The sequence below is a fragment of the Hyaena hyaena genome, unplaced genomic scaffold, assembly GCF_003009895.1.
Source record: "Hyaena hyaena isolate Hyena2069 unplaced genomic scaffold, ASM300989v1 scaffold_94, whole genome shotgun sequence".
Classification (NCBI taxonomy): Eukaryota; Metazoa; Chordata; class Mammalia; order Carnivora; family Hyaenidae; genus Hyaena; species Hyaena hyaena.
Window position 1 is genome coordinate 1,493,454 of NW_024080726.1, and position 26,039 is coordinate 1,519,492.

The 26,039-nt window shown below is 43.4% G+C and overlaps 1 protein-coding gene across 3 annotated transcripts in view; it reads right to left on the reverse strand.

Annotated features, from left to right (window-relative positions):
* The window catches only part of UBE4B (ubiquitination factor E4B), a 119,894-nt gene that overhangs the window by 50,663 nt on the left and 43,192 nt on the right, over positions 1 to 26,039 (reverse strand). For all 3 annotated transcript variants that reach the window (XM_039234916.1, XM_039234918.1, XM_039234917.1), the window contains 4 exons: positions 15,562 to 15,697; positions 9,192 to 9,279; positions 7,778 to 7,922; positions 5,961 to 6,189 (listed from right to left, as the gene is read on the reverse strand). In XM_039234916.1, coding sequence (XP_039090847.1) covers positions 5,961 to 6,189; positions 7,778 to 7,922; positions 9,192 to 9,279; positions 15,562 to 15,697 — 598 coding nt within the window. The remainder of the gene's footprint in view (positions 1 to 5,960; positions 6,190 to 7,777; positions 7,923 to 9,191; positions 9,280 to 15,561; positions 15,698 to 26,039) is intronic.

Sequence of the window (26,039 nt, forward strand, 5' to 3'; positions counted from 1 at the left end):
ACTTTTTTGCCCTAAAAAAGTCATCACAAAATTCCTGATGCTTTTACAACTGTGACACACGGAATACTGCATTGGAAACACGTATATTTAAGGCCTACGAGTCATCTACAAAGTTACGCGGCCCTGTGGGAGGGTTTGTGAGCCATTTCCTGACAGCTGTATCCACAGTCCAGCTTAATGTAATTACTTTACATAATAGAAATGCAGCTGAATGCTTCTGAAAAAAAACAGTGAACCTCTTCCTGGGGAGTCTTGCATCCATTAGATCTGTGCAAACCGAATCCCATTTGAAATGCATCAAGAAAAGTGTTCCTTAAAAGGATTCCACTGCAGTTTCATTTTTTCTATAATGCACCCTCCTATTTACTCATTGTTTGGAATGCAGACTCTAGAGTTTTGTGTTTTCTCGCTGCAAGGCAAAGTCAGGGCTATGCAGGTTCGAGCAACGTAAGTTCATCTAACAAATGTTCAGTGTGCCTTCTGTATGGCAGGCACTGTTGCAGGCTCTGGGGGGCAACACAGCAAGTCGAACAGATCAAGACCCTGCTCGTATGGCGAGTACATTCTAGAGGGGAGGGAAGCAGAGTCCAAAAACATTTCAGAAATGCTATGAAGAAAAATAAAAGCAGAGCACGGTGACAGAAACGGGCAGTAAGTACGTGTCTGTTTTATACGCTGTGTGATGTGACCTTCTGATAAGACGGTGTGTCTGTGGAGACCCCTGGGGGTCAGGGGCACAAGCCACGCAGCTATCTTGGGGCCAGCCGTCGCAAAGAGAGGACGTAAATGTGAAGGCCTAAGGCAGCGGGGACTGTGCCGAGGGAGGTCAAGAACAGGCTCGTGAGCAGCAGAGGGGTTAGGCACGTGGAGGCACGTGAGGTTAGAAAAGAGGAATGCACATGTGTGTGTGCGTGTGCGTGTGTGTGAGGCGAAGGGTCTCACGACGCTTTGGGTTTTACTCTGTGTGACAGGGGACATTCCTGGAGGGTTTGGAGACAAGACATGGTGGAACTATTTCCACGTTTCACCCCCAAGTAGTGATGAGCAGCAGACACAAGAGGGCAAATGTCAACATTCTTCAGTACTTGCTAACTTTCCCTTTCTCTCTTTGCACAGCCTCATGACTGTCCACACTTCCCCTCCTTGGATGAAATATCTAAGCAGTTAAAACCAGATTTCTTTCCCATTATCGATTTCCTCGGACACAATCAGAAGCATTCTCCTCAGAGGAACTGCAATGTTCTCTTTATTACAAGATGCCCTTGCTTCACCTGTGTACGCTCCGACGCCCCCCAGATCCTTCTAATTCCTATGGCTCCCTTCACGGCGGGCTATAAAAATCATGGAAGGAATGTTTTACCTTTCTTTCTTTTATATTTTTTCAAATGTTCAGTTTTGAGAGAGAGCGTGCCTGCACATGCGCACAAGTTGGGGGCAGGGGTGCAGAGAGAGGGGGACAGAGGATCTGAAGCGGGCTCTGCGCTGACCCCAGAGAGCCTGAGGTGGGGCTCGAACCAAAGTGAGACACTTAACCAACTGAGCCATCCAGGCGCCCCGGGAATGTTTTACCTTTCTTAAATTGTTCCTTTTCTTCACCACTATAGATAGTTAGCATACGAATGTATTTTCCAACTATTTCCTAAAGCATTTGTAGCGCATCAACTCCAGCATCAACTCCACCGGGCAAGCAGAAGGGGAGACAGATGCGGCTGTTGATTCTTTCTTCTACCACGACGTTAATCTTACTGGGCAAGAAGTACGAGCCCAGACTGCTTACTTCACAGTAAACAAAATTCTGCGGAGATCAATTAGAAAGGGAGAGAAAGAAAATAACCATTTCCCGATCACTCAAACCAACGAGGCTTTTTATGACCTCTTCTTGGTTCTGACCCTCCAGGAGTTCTCGAGTTCCTCTCCGTGTGCTGTAATCAGTTACCAGCCTTTTTTTTTTTTTTTTTTTTTTTTTACTCATCCTTTCACATTCTGTTTGAGATCTATTCAAAAGCTGGAAGTTGCCAAAATCTGGATAGATCAGATTCTGTTTTCACAGCCAGCAAAGGGCCTGCCAACTGAATGGAATTTTGTAATTACCGAGTAAAATGCTGGCGCTCCCTTGCCAAGGAACGGAGTAGATGGCATAAACACTGGGCAGCAAAATAACTAGTATGAGGAGCGAGAACAACACAGGTCCTATTGGGAGCACAGTGCTGGGGTGCAGCAGGTGAATTCCGGACTCAGGCCCTGCCCTGAACCAGTTATGTGATGGGCCTCCCTGTCGCCGGGTTCCTTACGGTAACTGGGAGGGCCGCTGTGAGGATGAAGGGACAAGGTGTGCAGCGTGCCGGCTCCGGGTCTGGCACCCGATGCTCGGTAAGTATCTGGAGCTATTATTACACAGACCATTCTTTCTCCTTGTAGCTTTAGAATCTAGATCAGAGACAAGGTCAGGATGCTGGGAGTCTAGTGCTGTAAAAGCAGCACACAATCCGCTATCTTTGGGAGAGCACGCTGGAATTGAATAGGCCAAGGAAAGCGAGCATTTCTCCCACAATTTACAGTGAAACAGATAACAAAGCACTTTTATCATGCATAGAAACCGGTTCCTAAAGAGGATGCCTGCTTGGGGCACCTGGGTGGCTCAGATGGTTAAATGTCCAACTTCGCTCAGGTCATGATCTTACCGTTTATGAGTTCAAGCCCTGTGCTGGGCTCTGTGCTGACAGCCCAGAGCCTGGAGCCTGCTTCGGATTCTGTGTCTCCCTCTCTCTCTCTGTCCCTCCCCTTCTCGTGCTCTCTGTCTCTGTCTCAAAAATGGATGAATAAACATTAAACAATTTTTTTACAAAAGGATGCCTGATGCCTTACTATAATCAGGCAGGAGGGCTTTATCTACTTGAAAAAGATAATTCTACCTGGGGCGCCTGGGTGGCTTAGTCGGTTAAGCGTCCGACTTTCGCTTAGGTCATGATCTCGCGGTTCGTGGGTTCGAGCCCCGCATGGGGCTCTGTGCTGACTGCCAGCTCAGAGCCTGGAGCCTGTTTCAGTCTGTGACTCCCTCTCTCTGACCCTCCCCTGCTCACGCTGTCTTTCTCTCTCTCTCCTAGAAATAAATAAAAAAATTTAAAAAAAAAAAAAAAGAAAGAAAAAGATACTTCTACCTTTGGGAAATTTACTTGAGAAACAGTAATATAATGTTCAACCTAATACAAATATCAACGCTCCTGAATCAGTATTCATCCTTGCACCCACACTCCTTTCTCTCTTTATATACTCTCTCTAATGATTCTTCTGAACACTGTCAAATTTAATGAAGTGTACCTAACTCCTACTGCTATCTCTATTTATAGCCTGGAGTTATTTTTGAACAGTGCTGGGCACAAATACCAAGTCAGTCCAGTGGAAACTTCGATTTAAGAGCAAAATTGTAAGACAATGAGTCAGAGGTTCAGAAAGAAGGTGCTATTATATTTTCTTGCCCAAAGTCACCTAGAACCCTAAATAGTTTTTCACTTATTTTTTTTTTGGGAGGGGGGGAGGACATTCAGCAGCATCGTGAACTGTGTTTTATCTTCTGCTGTCATCCCTAAGGCTGTCTAAACAAGGGTCTCGCTTTGCTGAGGCCAAGGAGGTGATCGGTGAAATTGTGAAGGCTCGAAGTGAAAGCAGATTCACAGTTCTACCAGACAGTGTGGCCCCATATGGTCTTCGACAGACCGTCAGACAGAGCTGGGGTGGAAAGGGGGGAAACAGACACGCACACGCACACACGATCCCGGCCCCTCTGCCATTTCTAAGTAGCAGCACTCCATGCAACTGTACATAAGAAAACACGCCTCCCAGAGTACATGTTGCAGCTCACAAGATCCCTCATCTCAGATCTCGGGGTGCGCAAACTCAATGACTGATCTTTAATCTGCTGCTCGTACTTCTAACACATGATTCCACGTACGTTTTCCTCGAAACTTACCAGGCAACAATGATGAGGAAGTTCCTATGTGCCACTTGACCCCATGGTAAGGTCCTGACACCTCGGAACATGCAGGTTTCCCACACCTCAACTCTCCAGCCTGTCTCATCTAACCGTATCCCACTTAGATTCAAAGCACACCCCTGATGAGGCCTTATAAAAGTTAGTTCCTAAGCGCCTACGCACATGCAGGGTAAGACTCCATTCCTCTGATACCTGGACCCAAACTGGACACAAGAAAACTCATCACCACCACCACCACCTTCATCATCACCATCATCATCATCTTCTTCATCTTCATCACTACTGTCGCCAGAAAGCGCGAGGAAGAGGAAGGAGAAAGGACTGTCGTACATACTACCACAACAAAAGCAAAAAAGGTCATCAGGGAACAAAGGAAAAACAAGAGAGGAAAAGCTTTTGTAACTGCTGTCCCCTTTAAATTAAACGTTACGCTAAACGTTCCATCTACTGACATGCAGGAAAAGCAATTCCGCCCCATCACATAGATGCACGGGTGTGTCTTGGGGCGGGGTGTGTGTGTGCAGTGGATTAGTGGGATGCTGATGCTGCCGCTTTCTGAGAGGCTCTGATCAGCGTGTCACGGCACGGGACACTGGCCCAGCCCCAGTGATCAGAGGTAAGGGGACCAGCCCAGCCCTGCTCCCCCCACCCCTCGGGCTCACAGCATTTCAACTATGATTGGCAACAGTACAGAGAGCTGAAAAGTGCTCCCGTGAGCCCCGCCTCTCTCAAATGGAAAGTGCCCACAGCCTCTGGAACTCATCTGTAATGAGGAACGACATGGGAGGTAGACTTCAGAAAACGAAGTGACTTCTTGCTTATTTTTTTCTTGTACGGTAAGGAGGAAGAGTGAGGGGCAAGAAGAGAAAAAAAAGGGGGGGGCCGTGATGGAACACCCACACTTCCCACTGTTAGCAAAGCCTGGCGGAAGCACGGACTCAGGCCGCGAGCCTACCGAACGAGTTAGACACACGGGTTAATAACCCAAACGGAAAAGCACACGTAACTGAGGTCAGTGTCACACACCAGCCCCTCCAAACCGAAGTTAATGGTCTCTGCCTGCACCGCAAGCACGCACCCCGCTCTCCTGCTGAGGAAGGAGGTACCTAGGAGAGATCCTCAGGGAGGAGGGGCGTCTGCTCGCGGCCCTGGGCGAGGCGGCCAGTGACGCTGGGCCCAGGCTGGAGGGTCTCTGTCTGGGGGAGCCGGCGGGCACGGCTGGAGGGCTACTAGCGAGGCCAGGGCGGCTGGGCGAGCTGGACAGAACGGCGATGCCCGGGGACCGCGGGGCAGAGGCGGAAGGGCCCCACGGGTGGGCCACCGTGTAGGGGCGATACCGCGGAGAGGAGGGCTGGCTCCCTGCGGCGGTCCCCGAAGCCGCACCGTGAGGACTGAGGGAAGCGGCGGGCACAGCTGTCTGGCCAGCGGCGCGGGAAGGGGAGGACGCATAGGATGGGCTCAGCATCGGCGCCGAGCTCCAGAAACTTGTGCTGGGAGCTGGGCTACTTTCATAGAGGCTAAATCCGTGGAGGAAGAGGAGAGAAGAGGAGAGAAAATGGGAGACAAACTTGAGGTAAAGGACTACAGTGGAAAATATCAAGCTCTTAAAGAATAGTGTGATTACACTTCAGACCTGGAAGCATTCAAGTGTACATGTCTTTCAGATACTCATCTAAATTCGTTACCATCTAACTGCTATGGGGATCCAGAGGCTACAGTTACAATACGATAAAGCCCTCTTTCCAAGGAATAAGGTACTAGATACACAGCCACTTGTTTCTAAAATTTACCAATAGCCTAGCGGTGGGAAGCCAGACAAACTAACACGTCCTGCAGTGACGAAACGCATCCACCCGCATGCCACCCGCGCGGTCATCTGCAGGACAAAGGCCCAGAGGGAAGTCCCCTCTCTCACACGCTCCTCGGCTGTTCTAGCACCAATCAGATGTGCAAAAGGAGCCACACTGACCTAGACAACGAGCTGGCACCGAAGGAACCCACGCCGCAGAACATGGGGCTTGTTCCTGGATTGGAGCTGGTACTTAGCATGAGATTTCTGTCCGGGGACCGAGCTGCTGCTGCAATTGGCTGTGATGTGGCTGTCAGGCTGGCAAACGGGTTTTCATCTCTAGTCTGGGTAGACATCATGAGCACTTCCATTAAAATCTGGCCAATCAAGTCCTTAAAATCGGAGAACACTGGTGGAAAGGCACAAGAAAGAGGAGGTCACGCACAGTTGCTCACACACAGCCCTTGAAGAAGCCACATCAGACTAGAGGTCCAGGACGGCAGCCAGCCTGGATTCTGGAACAGTACAGGGACATTAGTAGACAACCCGGTGAAATCCAAATGAAGTCTGGAGGTGAGGTAATAGTAAGATCTTAGTTTTGACAAATACAGTGTGGTTACCTAAGATGTTCACATTAGGGGAAACCCAGGTCAAGGGTACAGATGGGAGTTCCCTGCACGGTCTTAAACTTCTCTGCAAATCTAACATGATTCCAGAATGCAAAACTTATTCCAAAAAAAGAAGTACAGCCGATAAGAATCGCTGCTGATATACGTTAACTGTAAAAACAAGCCACTCCCAAATACAGACGCCCGTTTATCGTTTATTTTTAGAAATAAAGCCGGGTTCATAGTTCTTCGCCCACGGGTGCGTTATATACAGTAAAACTATTAAATGCGAGGTTCAAAATATTTTAGAAAGGGGCTAACATTTAGCCACCATCTAGCTTTCTGGAGCAAATTCTATTTTCTAACGTTCTCCTTAATTCTTTGCAGCTCCCCAGGGCTTTACTATAGATCTTTAGATAACATTTTATGTACCACTAAATAAATAAAAGTTGTAACCCACGTATACCTGGTCTGATTTGGTTATTAAAAATGATCACTTATATATGTACAAGGCAGATTTAAGAATTTACAGTAAGAATTATAACAAGTGGTGGGGTTTGGGACACATGGGTGTTAAGCATGTCTATGACCAGTTAATAAGAAGATCCCAGTAAAATCAGAAGTAAACGATCTATCTGCCGGGAACACGGGGGACTTTTCTTGCTGTGGAAAGTGGGCAGAAAAGGGAAAGATGATCTTTCATTCACTCATTTAAAGTATATCTATTGAGAGATTATTAAGTGCAAGGCACCCTTCCAGGCACCGGGAATATATCAGTGAGCAAAACCGACAAAAATTCCCGCCATCAGGGAAGTTATATTCCAGTGATATGCAAAGGAACACTACCACCATCCCCCCCATCTCTTCTGCTGTTAAAGAGTGACTGTGCCCTTTAATGCTGGTATCTTGCTAAAAGTTTTATTAATTTGTTATACAAGTGTGGTTTAGTGTAGCCTCTTAAAATAGAATCCTGGGAACAGCAAAATATCAATATGTTCCATCTTCCGAAGCAATTCAATCAAGTTAATGTGCTGCACTGTCTACACCGGAGTTGGCAGGCACTTAACGCGGGTAGAGGTCATACAGAGCAGCTCTCGGGGTCCCCGGAGACCACCCAGCAGGCTCCTACGCTATTAGACACTTTAACAACTTCAACTCGGAAACAGTGGAGACCCTTAACTTACTTATCCAGTTTTCTTCTACAGAAATCATCAAAGTAAAAAAACAGTGTATCAGTAAGATCAGTGGAAAGTGGCCAAACATCAAGAAGTATCTCTGATAGTCAAAACTACAGTAACCCCAATGCGAGAGAGACTGCATGTGGATAAAAGCCAAGGACAAAGATCTTACAGTCTTGTTGTTCTCTCAACAGCAGAGCTGGATTCCTACCTTCTTTTGGGTTCTGCTTAAATTGTGCAGAAAGAGAAGAAAGAAAGATGACGTCTCTGTCCCGGTCCTTCCAGGAGACGCGAAAGATCTTACAGACCAGCTGTAAGGCCTGCTCTTCGGACACTTCGGAACCCGATGAAGGCTCCTGGTGGGGAAGAAGATTTGGGGGTTAATTTCAAGTAATTCATTTATTAATGAGGGTATTTTGGATATGCATGCAACTGTTCACCAACTGACTTGGGGCACAGGCAGCTGGTGACTATTACTGCAGAGCTGTGACATGGGGGGTTGATGAGTTCACAACAGAAGCTATAGGCGTGGGGGGGGGTGCAGGGATAAAAGAGGAGAATCACCTGTAATCACCAAGGGAGTAATGTGAATAAAGGATACGCCTACATTGTATTTCTTTACTTTTCTGAACTCCAAAGGACCAGGTAAACATTCTAGGCACATAACCAATTTTTATCCAAAAAATTCCCCAGAATTTAATGTGACCCACTAGTCTCCATCACAGATAAAATATCATACACACACACACACACACACACACACACACACACACACATAAAAGAGCTCCATAAACACAAAGGAGCTCTACAAAACAAAGCATTGTGCCACTAGAAGGCCACTGTCCAACAAAATCATCAAAACAGGTTATTCAACCCAATTAATTTGCCGCACAGAAAGAAATGCAATTATCTCTACCAGTTTAACACCATGACACCCCCGCAAAAAAAAACCTTTTATTTAAAATTTTTTTTTATTTATGTTTGAGAGAGAGAGAGACAGAGTGCAAGCAGGGGAGTGGCAGAGAGAGAGGGAGACACAGAATCTGAAGCAGGCTTCAGGCTCCAGGTTGTCAGCACAGAGCCTGACATGGGACTTGAATTCATGAACCATGAGATCATGACCTGAGCCAAAGTTGGATGCCCAACCGACTGAGCCACGCAGGCGCCCCAAGAAAACACCTCTTTTGCTAAATATAGGGAACTAAGCTCAGATGATAACAAAATATAACAAAATATAAAGACCTCAGCCTCTAAGTGCTATTGGATTCCACAGCCATTTTCCTCAGAATACTACCAAACATGTGATGACCTATCGGCTTAAGCAAAAAGATCAACAGAAAAAGTCCAAGCTACCTCTAAATTCATTCTCATTACAAACTACATTTACTGATAAAAATATGAATCTGAAACAAAGGGAACAGAGGGAGGTGACCAGATAAAAGAAGTGAGCTACACTTCCATTAGGGCAATCTAGGCTGTGCGTTTCTCTTCAAAAGAAAAAGAGAGAGAGGATTTGCTGACTTGGAGCGGCCCGCTCTAACAGACTCCACAGACATAAGAAATGAAAGCGTACTTATTTATATTACCTACTAAGAACAGAAGCAAGGGTTTCATCTCTTACCAACCTTTTCGCTGACGCTCCTTTTTTCTCTTCGATCGTTTTCATCAACCTCCATATTTTCGATTCCTGAATCCACATCCACCTGGGACATGCTTTAAGTACAAAAGACAAATAAGGCTTTTACCTTTTATAAATCCACTCAGTGTCATAGCTGCTGGTTGAGGAAAAGCTCTTAAGTATCAGTCAAAATCAGTCAGGAAAGCAAAATAATAAACGTTCATCTTTCTTCTGATTAACTTTTAAGAGCACTTCATATACAGGAATACTATTTCCAGCAAGTAACATTCTGTCTCTCGTACTTGTTGGAAATAATGTTCCTAAGCTGTCTTAGGCTCACTTCCAAAAACAAATTAGAACGTATTTTCTATACATATTACTTTTAAATGGTACATAGACAATCAGAGCTTGACTCCAAAAATCTGGTTAAACACATATATCATTTTCCCCACACGAAATAAATGAGTTTCCTAGCACCATTTATTGAAAAAACCGTCCTTTTACCACTAATATGAAATCACCTCTCACAGGTCCAACTACGATGTATGGATGTGTCTATTTCTGTTCCATTTGATAATGTTTCTCCCCACCCCCCCAAAAACATACTATCTTACTAAAACTTCACAGTAAACCTCGACATCTGCTAGGTCAAAGCCTCCACCTCACTCTCCTACTTCAACAGAGTCTTGGCCATTCTTGGCCTTTTGCTCTTCACACATACTTAAGGGTCAGCTTCACAGATTCCTTCAAAATCCTGTTGGTGTTTCAACTAGAAATTCATTGACTTGTGAGGTCAAAACTGGGGGGAAATGACATGATGTTTCTGAGTCTATCCATGGACAAGGTATCTCTCTCCAGCTATTTAGGCCTTCTTCAAAGTCCTTCAATATACTTTTATAATTTGCTCCCTGAGTCTTTCACTTCTTTTCTAAACTGGTATCTCGGTACCGCATATTTTTAAATGAAACGGTGAATGGTACCTTTTTAAAAATTAACTTTTCTAATTTCTTGTTTCTGGTCCCTAGTAACATAACTGAGACAGACCTCTTAGAAGCAACTTGTTTACTTACACATAGGACTTACTAGGAAGAAAATAATTTCATCTCCAAATAATAACTGTTTTACTTCTTCTACTCCAACCCTTAACTTGTTTTACTGCACTGGGTGGGATCCCCGTGTGGACCAGATGTAGAAAGAGCAGCCACCTTTGTTCTTATCCCTGATTTTAAAGAGCGTGCTTCTAATTGCTCACCCCTGAGTGTGAGAGTTGCTGTAGTTTCCTGAGAGATGTCCTTTATCTTAGTCAGAATAAGGTAGGCTATGCTGTGGTTACACAAACACTTGGAAATCTTAGAGGCTTAACACTATAAGGGTTAGTTCTTGCTTACGCAAAGTCTGGTGAGAGTGAAGCATCCTTACTCCAGCTTTAATCTATGCCATCTGCAATACACAGCCTCCAAGGTCACTGGAGCAAGAGAAGAGAGGGATGGAGGAGGAACATCGGCTCAACTGCCTTCACCTAAAAGTGACACGTCACTTCCATTCACAGTCTACCGGGCAAAACTAGGTACCTGGCCCCAATCTAACTGCAAAGGAAACTGGGACTGCAGGGGAGCATGTGAAATGTTTGCTCAACTCTGTCTCTGCCAGATTGTCCACTTAGGATGCACCTTTGTGTGCCCTGTTTGCGAAGACTCTTACCAGGAACTGATGTTGAATTTTATCAAACTCTTCCAACTACCAAGATCATATATGGCTTTTCTCTTTAATATATAATGTGGTGAATGATATTTATAGATTTTCGAATGCTGCACCCTTGCATTCCTGGGATAGATCCAAGTTGCTCGTGTTATGTTATGTCGTTACTTTTAACTCAACTTATGACTGAAATATCTGTTCAGAACCATCTGCAGATGATCACATGTGTTGGACTGAGTAAAGTTCCACAAAGGAAACATTCGAATGTCGTCAGCACCCATATCAAGAACTAGAATGTTAGCAGCATCCCAAAGGCCCCCTGATAACCCTTCCGGTCAGAACTGTGCTAGCCCACGGTGGCCACTACCCTGGCATCTAGCCGCATAGAAGTTTTGTCTCCTCTTTATGTGTTACAATATTTGATTTGTCAGTATCTCAGGATTTTTGCAAATACGTTCACGAGCATGATTACCAGGTACTCTTTTTCTTTCATATTATTCTTGTCTGGCTTTGATATTAAGGTGTTAGCTTTGTAAACTGAGCTGGTAAGTATTCCCTACATGTTTTTTAATTATCTGGAAAAATCTGTGTATAACTGGAATGGCAGCATTTACCTACAAAATTATATGAGCAAGGTGCTTTCTTTGGAAAATTTTAGAATACCGATTCAGTTTATTTCATGGTTTTTGATTATTCAGGTCTTCTCTCTCCCGTGGAGTCCATTTTGGGAGAATTATGTTTTTCTAGGAATTTGATTTTTATCCAAATTTTCATACTTATTTGCATGTTGCATATTTACATTTTTTCATGGAATTCTCTTTCTCAGTAACAAATACTACTGAGTTCCCCCTTCTATGCAGGCATAGAGTTCCAGGTGTCTGAGATGCCAGTGAACAAACAGAAGAGACAAAGCAATCCCTGTGTCACAGAGCTTACCTTCTAGTTAGAGGGTGACAGATAATAAACAATAAATCTAATAAGTAAGTAAAACATTACCATATAGTGACAAATGCTATGGAAAAAATAAAGGGGGAAAAAGGCAGCAAAAAGGCAACCGCGAGTGCAGGACTTTCCACTTTAAACGGGGGGAGCCTCGCTGAGAAATGCCACATGAGTGCGAACAGGAAGGGGGTTGGCCATGCATGTATCCAGGGAAAGAGCCTTCCAAGGAAAGGGTTTTTATTTCCAATACCTAGTTATATTCTCTTTTTCCTTGTTTCGTTTATATCAGGGCTTTACGTTTTCTAAGGACCATTTTAGCTCATGATGTGTAATATCTGTTATCGTTCAGTTCTAGATGATTTCAAAGGTCTTCTTTGACCTGTATTTAGAAGCATGCTCTGGTTTTAAAGTTTCCAAATGTATGAGGGATTTTTAAAAAACACCTCTCCCCCCTGTATTACCTAACCAATGTCCTAGTCAGAACACGTGACCTGTATCATGCTGCATCCCCAAATTCTCTAGTCTTTGGATATTAGGACAGAATGTGTATTCTCCAAGTGCAGAGTAAAAAGGATTAGATCAGCTTGTTAGCTGTGTTGTTTAATTTGTTCATATGCTTGCTGATGCTCATCCTTTTTGACCTATCTATGGATAAAACGGATGTGTCAAAATCTCCCACCGTGATTATGTGTCACTTTCCTCTAGTTCTACCATTTCTGGCATTATTGCTGCTATCGTGTAAGTGAGCTATCTTATTAAGTAATAATTGGGAAACTGTTACATCCTACTATTAAACAGTACACAGTGCTTGTTTCTAGTAATATTTTGTGCCTTAAAGACTAATTTATTAATGTTACCCCAATCTTCTCTTGTTTAGTATTTGCATGAAATATCTTTACCCTTTCTTTCACTTCCAACAAAAGGTTCAAAGTTCTAACGTCATGTTTCAGGCATGTCTTCTGTAAACAAGGATAAAGCTGGGTTCTGTTTCATTTTTAACCTGGATCTAAGGCTTTTCACTGTGGTTCACTGCGATTACTGACCTATTTATCATTTCTTTTCACCATCTTATTTTGTGCTATTTGTCTCTCCTTTAAAATTTGAGTTTCTTTCTTCCCTCCTTTTTGAATTAACTTAAATCCCCCCACACTCTCCCCACGCTTAAAATCCCATTCCAGATTTTCCCTTTACTGGTTTGGAAGAAAATACTCCATTCCTATTCTTTTAGTGGCCACCCTTGAAATTGTATCAAGTGTCCTTAACTCAGTATCTAAAAAGTTGGCCAGTCCCAAGTACATAGGGACATTAGTGCTTCTAATGACCTCTCCACCTCTCCCCCTCCTTCTGGCTCCCATGCTACTGCCGTCCAGCATGTTACATCTAACTCTTACTTCTCTCCCTCGATATTACTGTGTGTACTGTTACTATTGCTTTATAGCACCAGTGTCTGTTTAGATTTACCACATTTATTACTGACTCAGCCTTCCTTCTTGCATCTCAGACATTAGTCATGAGATCCTTTTCCTTCTTCATCAAATACGTCTGTTAAAAGTTGGGGTCTTCAACTGACAGACTATCAGGATGTCTGTGGGTGTTTGTTTTTCCAATCTATAAATGTCTTTATTTCATCCGTGCTTCTCAAAGACTGGTGCACGGGGCTTCACCATTCCCCGTGGACAGTTAGCTTCCCTTCAGCGTTTGACACTATTATCCAACCCTCTGACTTCCATCATGCAGACATCTAACTATCATTCCCTGGTAGGCAGTCCCTTTTTTCTCTGGCTGCACGAAAGGCCTTTTGTCTTTGATGTTCTAAAATTTTACTATAAAATGTCCAGATACGAATTTCTCTTTGTTTCGTCCGCATGCGGGCTGCTGGGCTTTTTGAATCTGAGGATTCATATCATTTATCAACTCTAGAAAAATTCTCAGCCATTTATCTTTTGGAAAATGGCTTCCAAACCAGTAGAGGAAAACACATGGAATAAAGCATGGTGTGGGGAATTGCTCTAAGTCTCTCTATGCTCACTTTTTTTTTTTTTTAAATGTTTTATTTATATCTGAGAGAGAGGCAGAGAGATAGAGAAACAGCGTGAACAGGGGAGGGCCAGAGAGAGAGAGGGAGACACAGAATCCAAAGCAGGCTCCAGGCTCTGAGCTAGCTGTCAGCACAGAGCCCGACGCGGGGCTCAAACCCACGAACCGTGAGATCATGACCTGAGCCGAAGTCGGACGCTTAACTGACTAAGCCACCTAGGCGCCCCTATGCTCACCTTTTGAAATTTCTAGTAGATATAGATTGGATCTGTGTCCATTCTATCTCTAAATATCTTGCATATTTTTATCTCTTTCTCTTTGTGACACACTCTGGGTAATTTCAGTGCTATCATTCGGTTTGTTAATTCTCTCTTTAGCTATGTCTCATCAACTCTTTAAGTCATCAAGTCATTTAACTCTCACATCACATTTTCAATTTGGATTATCTTTTCATTTCTAGAAATTCTACTTGGTTCTTTTCTAAACGTGCTTGGTTATCTTTATAGTTGCTCTCCCCTTATTCATGTCTTCCATTCCCCTTGTAATTTATCTAAACATACATAATTTGTATTCTCCAGCTGGTAATTCCAAAAACCAAAAATCTATAGGTGAGTAATTCTACTGTTACTGGTTCTGCTACGTTACTCATGGTGGCTTTCATCTAGCGAGTTCCGTGATTTCGGACCATGAGCTCATACCTCTTGGAAGTTTTTCTAAGGAAATCCTCTGAGGACATGATTTACATTTGCTTCTGTAAGATGCCTGAAAAGCAGTATGGGCCTGGGTCCATCGCTAGTTCTCAGCTTGAGGCTCTTCAGACGGTACCAATAGGGTACATCTAGGTGCTAAACCCATATGAAGTCACCCACTGGCCGTGAAACTGCAGAGCTGACCTGACTGTCAAAAAATGTATCTACTCAGAGCAAAGGTGGTAAGAACGCAATTGTTTTAACTCTGTGGGGTTGATTTTCTTCTACTTGATCTCTTCCCTGAGTCGTTCTTTCTGAATTCTTTCCTACTGTGAGGTGATCTCTGATCTGCCTCCTCACCCCAATGCCATCAAACGCTGAAGCTCCGGTCCAGGGCTTCTCGACCTTTTTCACGCCATAACACACCACGCAGAAAACACTAGTTGTCTGGTCCGCTGACACGAACCGAGGGAGCTGCTTCAGGACAGAGGAGATGGGTCCTGGGGCTGGGGTTCTGGCTGCCCCAGGAATGAAGGAGCCGATACCTCAGCCACGCCAGTACCACTCAGGGCTCACTCACAGCACAGAGCACCCCGCTCTGGGACGCCCTGAGCCTTATGGAGCTCCTAAGGTATTTGGCTTCCCCGTGTGTACCCTTCCAAACTTTTAAATTTCACTGATGAGTAAAACTTTGGAGAAATTCTTAGGGACTGACATCTGCTTGCCAACATGCTATATACAAAATAAGGACATTAGAAAACATTTTTCAAAGAAAACATTTTTTTTTTTTTAACCACTTACACCATTGTTTCATAAGAGACATTTCAATGCAAAAACCAAAACAACTTATAAAGAACATTTCAGAATAACACAAAGACTTCTAAGCCTCGTAGATCTCACACTAATTTGCTAAGTGCTGGCATAAGTCGCTGGGTGAACTAGAGACTAAAGTGACTGAATCTTTCCCCTTTCGTGAATCCCACAGCTTAGTGGACAACTGACTTACTTTACCTTTTTTCACAAGAGACACCATCGATATCCATGCTCTGGGAACGTGAGAGAGACTGAGATTGGGTTTCAAGGCTATTGGAGGGCGAGCTGCTGAGAGAACTGACTCCTTCACTGCTCTGGCTTCGATGGGCTACTCCTAACCAGAAAAGACACGAGAAATTTAGGTTTCCTGTGAAGTAACGTTAAGGCCACTCGTGACGGCAACAGCAGACACACACAATCGGCAAGCACACCACCAGGGCAGTCAGCAAACGAGGACCCTCCGTCAGGAGATCATGCTAACTGTGTAACGTTAAAATCATAGAAACATTCGCAAGAAAGCGCAGTGCGCCCATATACGTCGTCTGAGGCCAGTGACAGGGCTACATCCAATAACAAAAACTGACACATCACTTTTTCTTTCACCAATTCAGATGTGGTCCCTGAATACAAGTTAGCTACCATGACCGTTCAGAAAAAAATCCTTGAAATATACCAGAAATAAGATAAATTAATAAACAGCTGCAGAAATACACAGACGGACAGATGTGTGATAAAGCAAATATACCAAAATGTTAATGGTAGGAGCCAGATGGCGGGGATACAGGCGCTCGTTGCAAGTCTTTCAACTTTGCCGCATGCTTACGGTTTGCACAATAAAACGCTGACAGCAGGCAAATAGAGCCGTCAATAACCAACGTCCTTAAATACAGATCGGTTCGTTCACTGACTGAACATCTCATGTGATGACTGGGGAAGGTAAAAACCCCGACGTTGCCCTTGCCTTCACAGAGCCTACAGTACAGTGAACCACAGCCCTGAGTACAGCACAGATTATTTCTCATCCGTGTCTTTAAAACCATGTTTATCCTGTAGAATTAAAAAAAAAAAAAACTTTATAAATATCTTTCTACCAAAAAGTTTTACCCAGGCATGTGCAAGTACCTTAAAAAATATATACCTATGTTGCTGAAAGGAAAATCAAACTCGCATTAAAAAAAAAAACAAAAAAACCTGCGTTGCCATGTGTAGCTAAAACAACTACCAGTGGATAAACCTGAACCCTGCCAGCATTCCTGGAAAGTAAACCTGCCCCTCTTCTGTGGCTCTCATTGAAGAAGCTCACAAAATATTCATATTCCTGAATATGAATACGCGGGTTTTAACATATCTCCGTTTACTAAAGCTTCCGCAGGACGCATGAAAGAGAAAAGATACTGAATCCTCCCTATTCCTAAGTGGACTCAAGGAAAATACAGAAAACATCTGATGCGGCAAGAATTCTGAAATAAGCTCGGAGAAGACCGTAAAACTTTTAAATTCATGAGTTCAAGAATGGAACCCAGAGTAAGTTCTCAGTAACTATTTACTGAAGATCACAAAACATTCGTCCATTCCTGAGAGCTAGGATCATGATAACTGTATCACAAGGAAAGCTCTACCATTTTTAAATAAAATTAACCAATCATAAAGTTCAATACCTTTTATGGAGTATCGATTAAGCAGCTTTAAAATTTCTACCTTCTAAAATCAGTCCTAAAGTTAAACACAGTTGTTCAAAAAACCTGTGTAACAGAACACACCGTGTAGTACAATGACCCTACAATGCCACCGCGCCAGAGTGACCATGTAGTGCAGGATGCTGTGGTTGCAATTTTTTTTTTTTTTTACAAATAGTTTATTGTCAAATTAGTTTCCACATAACACCCAGTGCTCATCCCCACAAGTGTCCTCCTCCATGCCCATCCCCCCACCCCATCCATCAGTCCTCAGTTTTTGTCAGCATTCAAGAGTCTCTCATGGTTTGCCTCTCTCCCTTTCCCCCACCATTTCCCCCCTTCTTCTTCTCCCTCTTGTTCCTCAGTTAAGTTCCTCCTAATCCTCCTATACGTGCAAACATATGATATTTGTCCTTCTCTGCCTGACTTATTTCACTCAGCATAACACCCTCAAGGTCCATCCATGTTGCTACACATGGCCAGATTTCATTGTTTCTCATTGCCATGTAGTATTCCATGGTATAGATAAACCACATCTTTTTGATCCATTCGTCTGATGATGGACACTTAGTCTCTTTCCATGTTTTAGCTATTGTGGAGAGTGCTGCTATGAACATTGGGGTACATGTGCTCCTATGCATCAGCATTTCTGTATCCCTTGGGTAAATTCGTAGCAGTGCTATGCAATATTTTTATAAGACATCAAGTATATCATCTGAATTCTTTTCCTGACCCCTCCCCATGGGCTCTTCACATCCTGGGTCCACCGGGGTAGCTCCCCCCAGAATTTGCTACTTACTGCAGTGTTCCTCGGTCTGTACACACCACCCAGAATCTGGGGTGACCCCACTGCTTTCTTACACTTAAAAAATGGATGATGTCTTTGACTTTATCTAGAATCCATATAAATTAAATATTGTGGGTAAAGCCAAATCAAGCAACAATACAAGATATTGCTTTGTTTCCAAACCACACAGGAGCTTCTGTGGCCGTCACCCTCCACCATCCCTAACTTGGGAAATCGCTGTCAGGAGGCCAAATTTCAAGGAATGGGGGGGAATCCCCCCCACTTCTTCACCTCCATAAAGGCAGATATTGAAGAATTACAACAGATATAGTCTCTGATTCTCTTTTACAAGATTTAAAAATTTAAAACAATTCTTCAAAAAATGACGATGTGTCAGTAAGCCTTGTCTGCTTAATTAAAATATGAACCAGAAACTTTCAAGATGGCAGCTTTTCAAACTTTTATTACTAATAAGAGCTTATTAAAGGTAAATTATACTTTCTGTGTGGGAAGGCAATCATTTTAAAGGAAATAAAGAAAGGAGGATTTTATTTCTTTAAGATTTTCTTCTCGGAACTGTAGTATTTCTGAACCCTATTCCTTTTCAGGTATAGACCAGACCAAATGCTTATTTAAGCTGTAACACTAGATCTAGTCCAGTATGTTACCCAAGCATGTACGCACCCACACACGCACACAAGCACACACACGCGCGCGCACACACACACACACACACAGAGGCTTGCTAAATTATAAGAAGCACAGAATTGCCAGAAGGGACCTTAAAGCCCCAATAAAGCTGTTAAAAAGGTATGCGTGTGAAGGGGGGGTGACTTTATGATCTTGGCCAAATCTTCTTCTTTTACAGATGAGAATATGGAGATCTAGAAGTCTAAGAATTTCCCTTAGCAAGTCAGAAACAGAGGCCAGATAAAACACATGTTTCTTGACTCCCGAGAAAATACTATTTCCTCTACCCCAAACTGCTGAACAGTTCTTTGATCACAGCTATTTTAAATCAAAGATATATGCTTCTGCATTCTAAAATTATAGAAGCTGGGGTGCCTGGGTGGCTCACTCAGTTAAGTGTCTGACTTTGGCTCAGGTCATGATTTCAAGGTTTGTGGGTTCGAACCCCGCATCAGACTTGGTGCTGACAGCCCAGAGCCTGGAGCCTGCTTCGGATTATGTGTCTCCCTCTCTCTCTGCCCCTCCCCTGTTCCCACTCTGTCTGTCTGTCTCTCTCAAAATTAAGTTAACATTAAAATAAATACATAAAATAATAAAACCGAAACTTCAAAAGATATTAAGGATATAGAAATAATCATTCCTTCTACTACTTATCAAAATTCTAAGGCTTATTTACATAGATCTTGACAAAGAACTAAGCTAAAAGGTTAACATTCATGGAAAATACAAAGTACACTAGTACTTTCTTTGACCAATACCAAATTCACCCCCTCAATACTACTTATAATGAACATATTCTACTCCACAAAACCAACAGATATATTCAGTCAGCAGCTAAGTTCCTAGGGAAAACATTTTGTTCTTGTGAATAAACACAAATAAAATGAAATTTCAAACCTGTAAAGAAATATAGTGGTATCTAAAATATCGAGACAAGAAAACCAACAACTCAAATTAGAAAAATGCTTTGCTCTTCTTATTTATGAGACAGAGTATTCCTTCCCTTAGTGTCAAAAGGGTGGATCATGCCAAGAATCATACACCTGGGATCCAAATATCTTGACTGCTCCTTGGAGAAATGGATGAGTCCAGGGCTAGGGAGAGCAGGGACAGGATGAGCCTGGGGCCAGCGACACAGTGCTCAAAAAGAATAAAAAGACGAGCGTGTCAAACAGAGTCATCAACCCAAAAGAGCTCCCAGTGGCCAAAACTACAACCGTTTGTGTAAAATAATAAAGTAAAAATAAATAATAAAGTAATTTGAATTATAACTCAAAATACAAAATAAATTTACATGAGTTCATACTGATATAAAGATGAAATAAATAATGGGAGAAAGGGCGAACGCCCCTTACGGAAGAATTCCAGGTGATGTATCTGTATGTAGATACTCCCCACGCCAGAAGGTGAAGCTTAACTCCCACTGCCTGGGTGGAGTAGGCTGGACTTAAGAAATCAATACGGGAAGAACTGAGTCTGGAAAGGGAAAAACACTGTAAGTTCACAGTAGAGAGACCTGGCAAACTGCAGCTTAACTCGGTGGTGAAGGTTAACATGACCAGCAGTGCGACATGGACAGTGTGCACCCCGGACAGGAGGTGAGGGGAAGGGCCCTTTGCCTGTGGGATCCTCTCCCCCTAAAACCCCAAACCCCAGGCTAATCATGAGAAAAACACAAGACAAAGCCAAATTAAGAGACATTCTATATAATGGTTCTTCAGTACTGTCAAGAAAATGAAAAGCACGGAAAGAGAGAAAGTGTCATAGACCAGAGGAGAATCATCTTTAGTTGGGTTAACAGTAGTATTCCAAAGATTTTTATGGGTTTGGGTCTCACAGTTAGGTCTAGTTCTTCATGGATTATAGATATTAACCACTTATCAGAAATAACATTTGCAAATTTTTTCTCCCATTCTGTAAGTTGCCTATTGATTTCATTGATGGTTTCCTTTGCTGCGCAGAAGCTTTTTACTTTGATAAGGTCCTATTTGTTTATTTTTGCTTTTGTTGCCTTTGCTTTTGGAGTCAGAGCCAAAAAACCAGTGCCAAGACGGATGTCAAGGTACGTACCATAAGCCTGTTTTCTGCTAGGAATTTCGTGGTTTCTGGTCTTTTATTCAATTCTTTATCCATTTTGAGCTACATTTTATGTGTGGTGCAAGACAGTCTAGTTTCATTCTGTCGCACGTGGCTGTCCCTTTACTGAAGAGACTACCCCCCTTGTACATTCTTGGCTCCTCTGTCGTAAATTAATCGATTATATATGGGTGGTCTATTTCTGAGCTCTCTATTCTGTTTCATTTACCTATGTGAATGTTTTTATGCCAGGCCATACAATTTTGATTACTATAGCTTTGTAACAGCTTGGAATCAGGTAGTGTGATGCCTCCAGCTTTGTTCTTCTTTCTCAGGACTGTTTTGGCTATTTGGGGGTCTTTTGTGACTCTGTATAAATTTTAGGATTGTTCCATTTCTGTGAAAATGCCCTGGAATTTTCATAGGGATTGGACTGAATCTACAGATTGCTTTAGCTCGGTATGGACATTCTATCAAGATTAATTCTTTCTATCCATGAGCACAGACGATCTTTCCACTTACCTGTGTCTTTTTAAAATTCTTTCATCAACATCCTGTAGTTTTCAGTGTATACACCTTCCACATCCTTGGTTAAATTTATTCCTCGATATTTTGTTCTTTTTGATGCAATTGCAAATGGGATTATTTTATTTCTATTTCCAGTAGTTCATTACAAGCGTATGGAAACACAAGAGATTTTTCTATATTGATTTTTTTTTCTTATCCTGCAACTTTACTGAAATCATTATCAGTTTTAACAGTATTTGGGTGGAGTCCTTAGGGTTCTGTACACAGAGCATCATGCCACCTGCAAATAGTGACTGTTCTACTTCCTTTCCAATCTGGATGCTTTTTTTTTTTTTGCCTAATCACTCTCGTCAGGACTTCCAAAACTGTGTTGAAAAGAAGTGGCAAGAATGGGTAAACTTCTTTTATTCATAATCTTAGAGGGAAAGCTTTTGGGTTTTCACCACTGGGTGTAATGTTAGCTGTGGACGGGTCAAACATGCCTTTGCTATACTGAGGTACCTTCCCTCTACACCCACTTTATTGAGAGGCTTTGTCATGAATGGACGTTGGATTTTGTCAAACGCTTATTCTGCAAGCTCATCGGCGGTGGGGGGTGGGGGGGTTGGCGGGAAGAGTTTGAGGATTGGTATTAATTCCTTGCGTTCACCAGTGAAGCTGTGTCTGGTCCCGGGCTTGTTTGTTGAGAGGTTTTTGATTATTGACTCAGTCTCCTTACTAGTAACTGGGTGATTCAGATTTTCTGCCTCTTCATGATTCCGTCTTAGAAGGCCGTATGTCAAAACATTAAGTTTCTCTCAAATGCGCTCCCTTAGACTCTAAATGGGGAACTGGAGATGGCTGGCGAGTAAAACTGCCAGCATATTCCCAGATCGAACACAGAGAATTACTTCCTGGATACATACCTACTATGAGCTCAATAGACAGACGAGAAATATAAGCTAGCTTTCTTCAGAGTTTGCAATCTAGTTAGGAAAACAAGACAAATGCACACAAGATTAAGAACGGCTTGTGTGCCACAATTTCTAAGGGTTCTAAGTGTCTGGAGTGAGTATGACGGTTACTGGAACAGGAGCAGAGATGCTCGGAAAACACGACATGGAGTTAAATGAAGGGGCGGGGGGCTGATCACAGAGGACGCTGAAAGCTCCTGGACCGTGTTACAATTGCGAACATGGAAACAAGGAAGACTTCTGAGCAGGTGACAGATTGATTCCACCTACTAAGCCATCAAGTCCCTCCAGGGACAGGAGCTGCATTTTCTGGAAACCACTCTCACACACCCTTTACTTCCGTGCCTTCCCTACACTTGGGAGCACGCCCTAAGCAGTGAAAGCAGCAGTGCCACGAGGTTCACGCCCTCATGTGAGCGTTAGTCTGGAGTCTAGCTGGATCTGGATAGCTGGAGTCTAGCTAGTCTAGATGCAACAGAAGTTCAAGGACCAGGTTAGCCTGAATGGGGACAGAGGAGGAGAAAAAAGGGATCAAGCCCAGGTCGAAACAGGAAAGTAATTCCCAGAGCTCCACACCTCTAAGAAGACGTCAGACTTTTTCTAGATTCACAAAATAAATATCATGATCTTAGCAGTAATGTTATATAAATGCAGCCTATTATGCAAAAAAAAAAAAAAACAACACGTACAGAACATCCTCTCCTTTTTGGTGGCCAAAATACACGTAAAATATGACCCCCTGGGTAGATAAAAAGTCACCCCAGTGATATGAAGTGACTGTGCTGGTACAGGGCACACCCGATACAACTAAAACAAAACAGATTTCAACACCACCAGGAGCCTCCCAAGCCCCACAGCTGTGAGGGGTCTCCCTACAGCCCCTCTGCCCTTGAGACTTGTGCCTGAGCCTCTGCCTCCGGCTCGCTTCTGAGTCACCCCCTCTCCCTCTGCGTCTCCCTCTCTCCCTCTCCCAAACTACAGACCAAGTAGAAACAACAGGACTTCTTTCTGAAGAAGAAGAAAAAAAAGATTTAAATACTGGAATAGCAACCAATGCTAGGACGAAGGGTTCTAATTTCGTCATGGCTAACAGCATTCTCGGCCAGAGACAATTTATTATAAAAGCACGATTCTGATTTTGTTGAAATTTCTACAAATGTACCACTATCTGATAACGAAGTTCTGTATCAAAATCAGAGAAGGAAATTGAAGGGAAACTGGAGACGACTACCACGTCTCAGGCTCTGCACAATCGTCACCAAGCCCATTTTTGCCCCAGGACCTTTGCATCTGTTGTTCCTTCTGTTAGAAAAGAAGGCCCGGGGCGCCTGGGTGGCTTAGTCGGTTAAGCATCCGACTTTCGCTTAGGTCATGATCTCGCGGTTCGTGGGTTCGAGCCCCGCGTCGGGCTCTGTGCTGACTGCCAGCTCAGAGCCTGGAGCCTGTTTCAGTCTCTGACTCCCCCTCTCTCTGACCCTCCCCTGCTCATGCTGTCTCTCTCTCTCTCTCTCTCTCTCCTAGAAATAAATAAAAAATATTAAAAAAAAAAAAAAAAAAAGAAAAGAAAAGAAGGCCCGACAGATAACGACTTGGTTTGCATCCCAGCTTCATTCAGGCTTCTGATGAAATGTCATCTTCTTAACGAGGCCTACAGTCGACTCTCTAACTTAAAATAGCAAGGCCTTCCTCCCCCGCCAATAGCTACTCCCAACATAATTCTCTATTTTCTCCACAATAATTCTCACCACCTGACAGATTTTATGGTTTCGAAAAGATGTTTGTCTTCTCTCACTAGACTATAAACAACGTGACCTAGAACAGAACCTAACAGACGTGACGGGATTTAAATGCGAAGGTATTAAATAAAGGCTGCATGAACCTACATCGCTCAGAGGATCACTGATAACAAAGGATACAAACCAAAACTAAAACATGTAAGAAAACATGTCAAGCAAATTTGGAGGGTTTAGAATAACAACTGTAATGGGAAACAGAAGGATGTTCCCAATTTTCAAAAGTAATAACCCTGGGGTTTTTTTTTAGGGGGGGAGGGCATTATTTAAGTAAGCTCCACGCCCAACGTGGGACTTGAATTCACCTCCCTGAGATCAAAAGTCACGAACCGAGCCAGCCAGGCGCCCCAATCCTGTTTGTTTGTTTTTTTCTAAGGCAGAATTTTCAGTCAGGTAAAATTCAATCAGAATTTGACTTGTGTGAGACTCTCCAAAAAACCTGACCGCCACAGAGCTGGGAGTGGGAGGCAGCACCTACCTGTGGCCGCACCGGCACGGAGACCTCCACACGAGGAGCCCCTCTCCTGCCAGACACAGGGTCCTCGGACACCCCAACGGAGACCTGCCCCTCCGTGCCTGCATCCCTAGCTCCTACCGCAGTGCCCGGCAAATGGAAGGCATTAAACAAGTGCCCAAAGGCCATCAACGGGAACAGGACAAAGACCGTCTTCAAACATAAGAAGAATTTCGGTTAAACTCGTACTACGTTATTAAAGATTAGCGGGTCAGACAGAGGAAATGGCCTCTGTGCTTCTTTCTGATCGAAACCCTGGAACCAGCCCAGGGGCCAAACACATCGTTCGGCTTCTCACTCCCTCCCAACAGGCCCCGTTGTTCATTGCTGCTCCCAGGGCAGGGGTTCTCTTCCACAGATGGAGACAGGAATCAGGGGGCCGAGATTATAGAAGCTGTTTGATTAGCGGCTAGATCTTTTATTGAAAGCATTGAACACGGAACACATAAATTACTATGTCATAATCCCTAAAAAATATTGTGAGAACTATAGTTCTGTATAATTGGTTTCCTTTGTAATCCTCTGTTTTATTAGATACATTTAAAATATACTTGGAGAAGCAGATCAAAGGCTTCGCCGCTTTGCCAGAACTCATGCAATGACATTCTTTTAAGAACTCCAGCTCCAGAGGGTAGAAAAGGCACCCGGAGAGCTTGGTCCACCAGACTTAATAATCCTGTCAAGATAAAACCAGCTGATAAAGGACTCAGTGGAGACTCTTGTGCAAGAATGACCATGTCTTCAGAGAGGCCAGGACAGCCAGGAAGGGTAAGGCTTTAGTTGGATATATTCAAGACGTCTGAGGGGTAGACATCAGAGGAAACGGAAGGAAGATAAGTATGATTTCAAAACAAGACTGTAAAATACAAATCATCCAGGAGGGTTAAGAATTTCTGAAGGCTGGGCCAAACGGTCTAAGGAGGGGGGAAGGAGCTGACAAAACCAGCCTGCCCTCCCAGGAACTTAATAAGCATAGATTTGTCAAAGGAAACGAAAGAAAGAACACCTTCTCCCCTCCCGGATGGTAAGTTCTTCCAGGAAAGAAACTGAGCCTCATTCATCTTCACGTTCCCATGACCTATTGCCGGGTCTGACCTACAGGAAGCCCTAAATAAACGCCGGTGAACTGAAACGTGAAAGCAGCACAATCAACGACGGCCGTGAAAAAGTGGCAATTATCTGTAGGAAAAGTTTTAAGACAGGCAAAAGCAATGTCATATTAACAGTGCAGGAAAAAAAAGAAAAAAAAGGAAATGTCTGAGCATGATGAATGCAAAATTCTGAGCAGCAGTGAGCTGCTGGTATGGGGGAGGGGGTGGAGAGCCAGAGCCGTCAGGAGTTCAAGACGTTACCATGCCTCACCAACGTTATCTATCCTGTACGTCCAGAATATTCTGTAGTAAGCTTTTTGGTAAAATTTTTGAAAAAAAATTGCCTTATGGGTTTTTTAAATTCTGTTCTGAGTGCCAGCAAAAGCAAAGAGACAGACTAAAGTGGGTCACAGTGAAAGACTAATCGTTAGTAAATGTTCTCTAAATAGAACTCAAGAGGCACCTGGCTGGCTATGTCGGTGGGGTGTGCGACGTTTGATATCGGGGTCGTGAGTTCAAGCCCCACGGTGGATGTAGAGATTACTTTGTAAAAAATCAATTTAGGGGC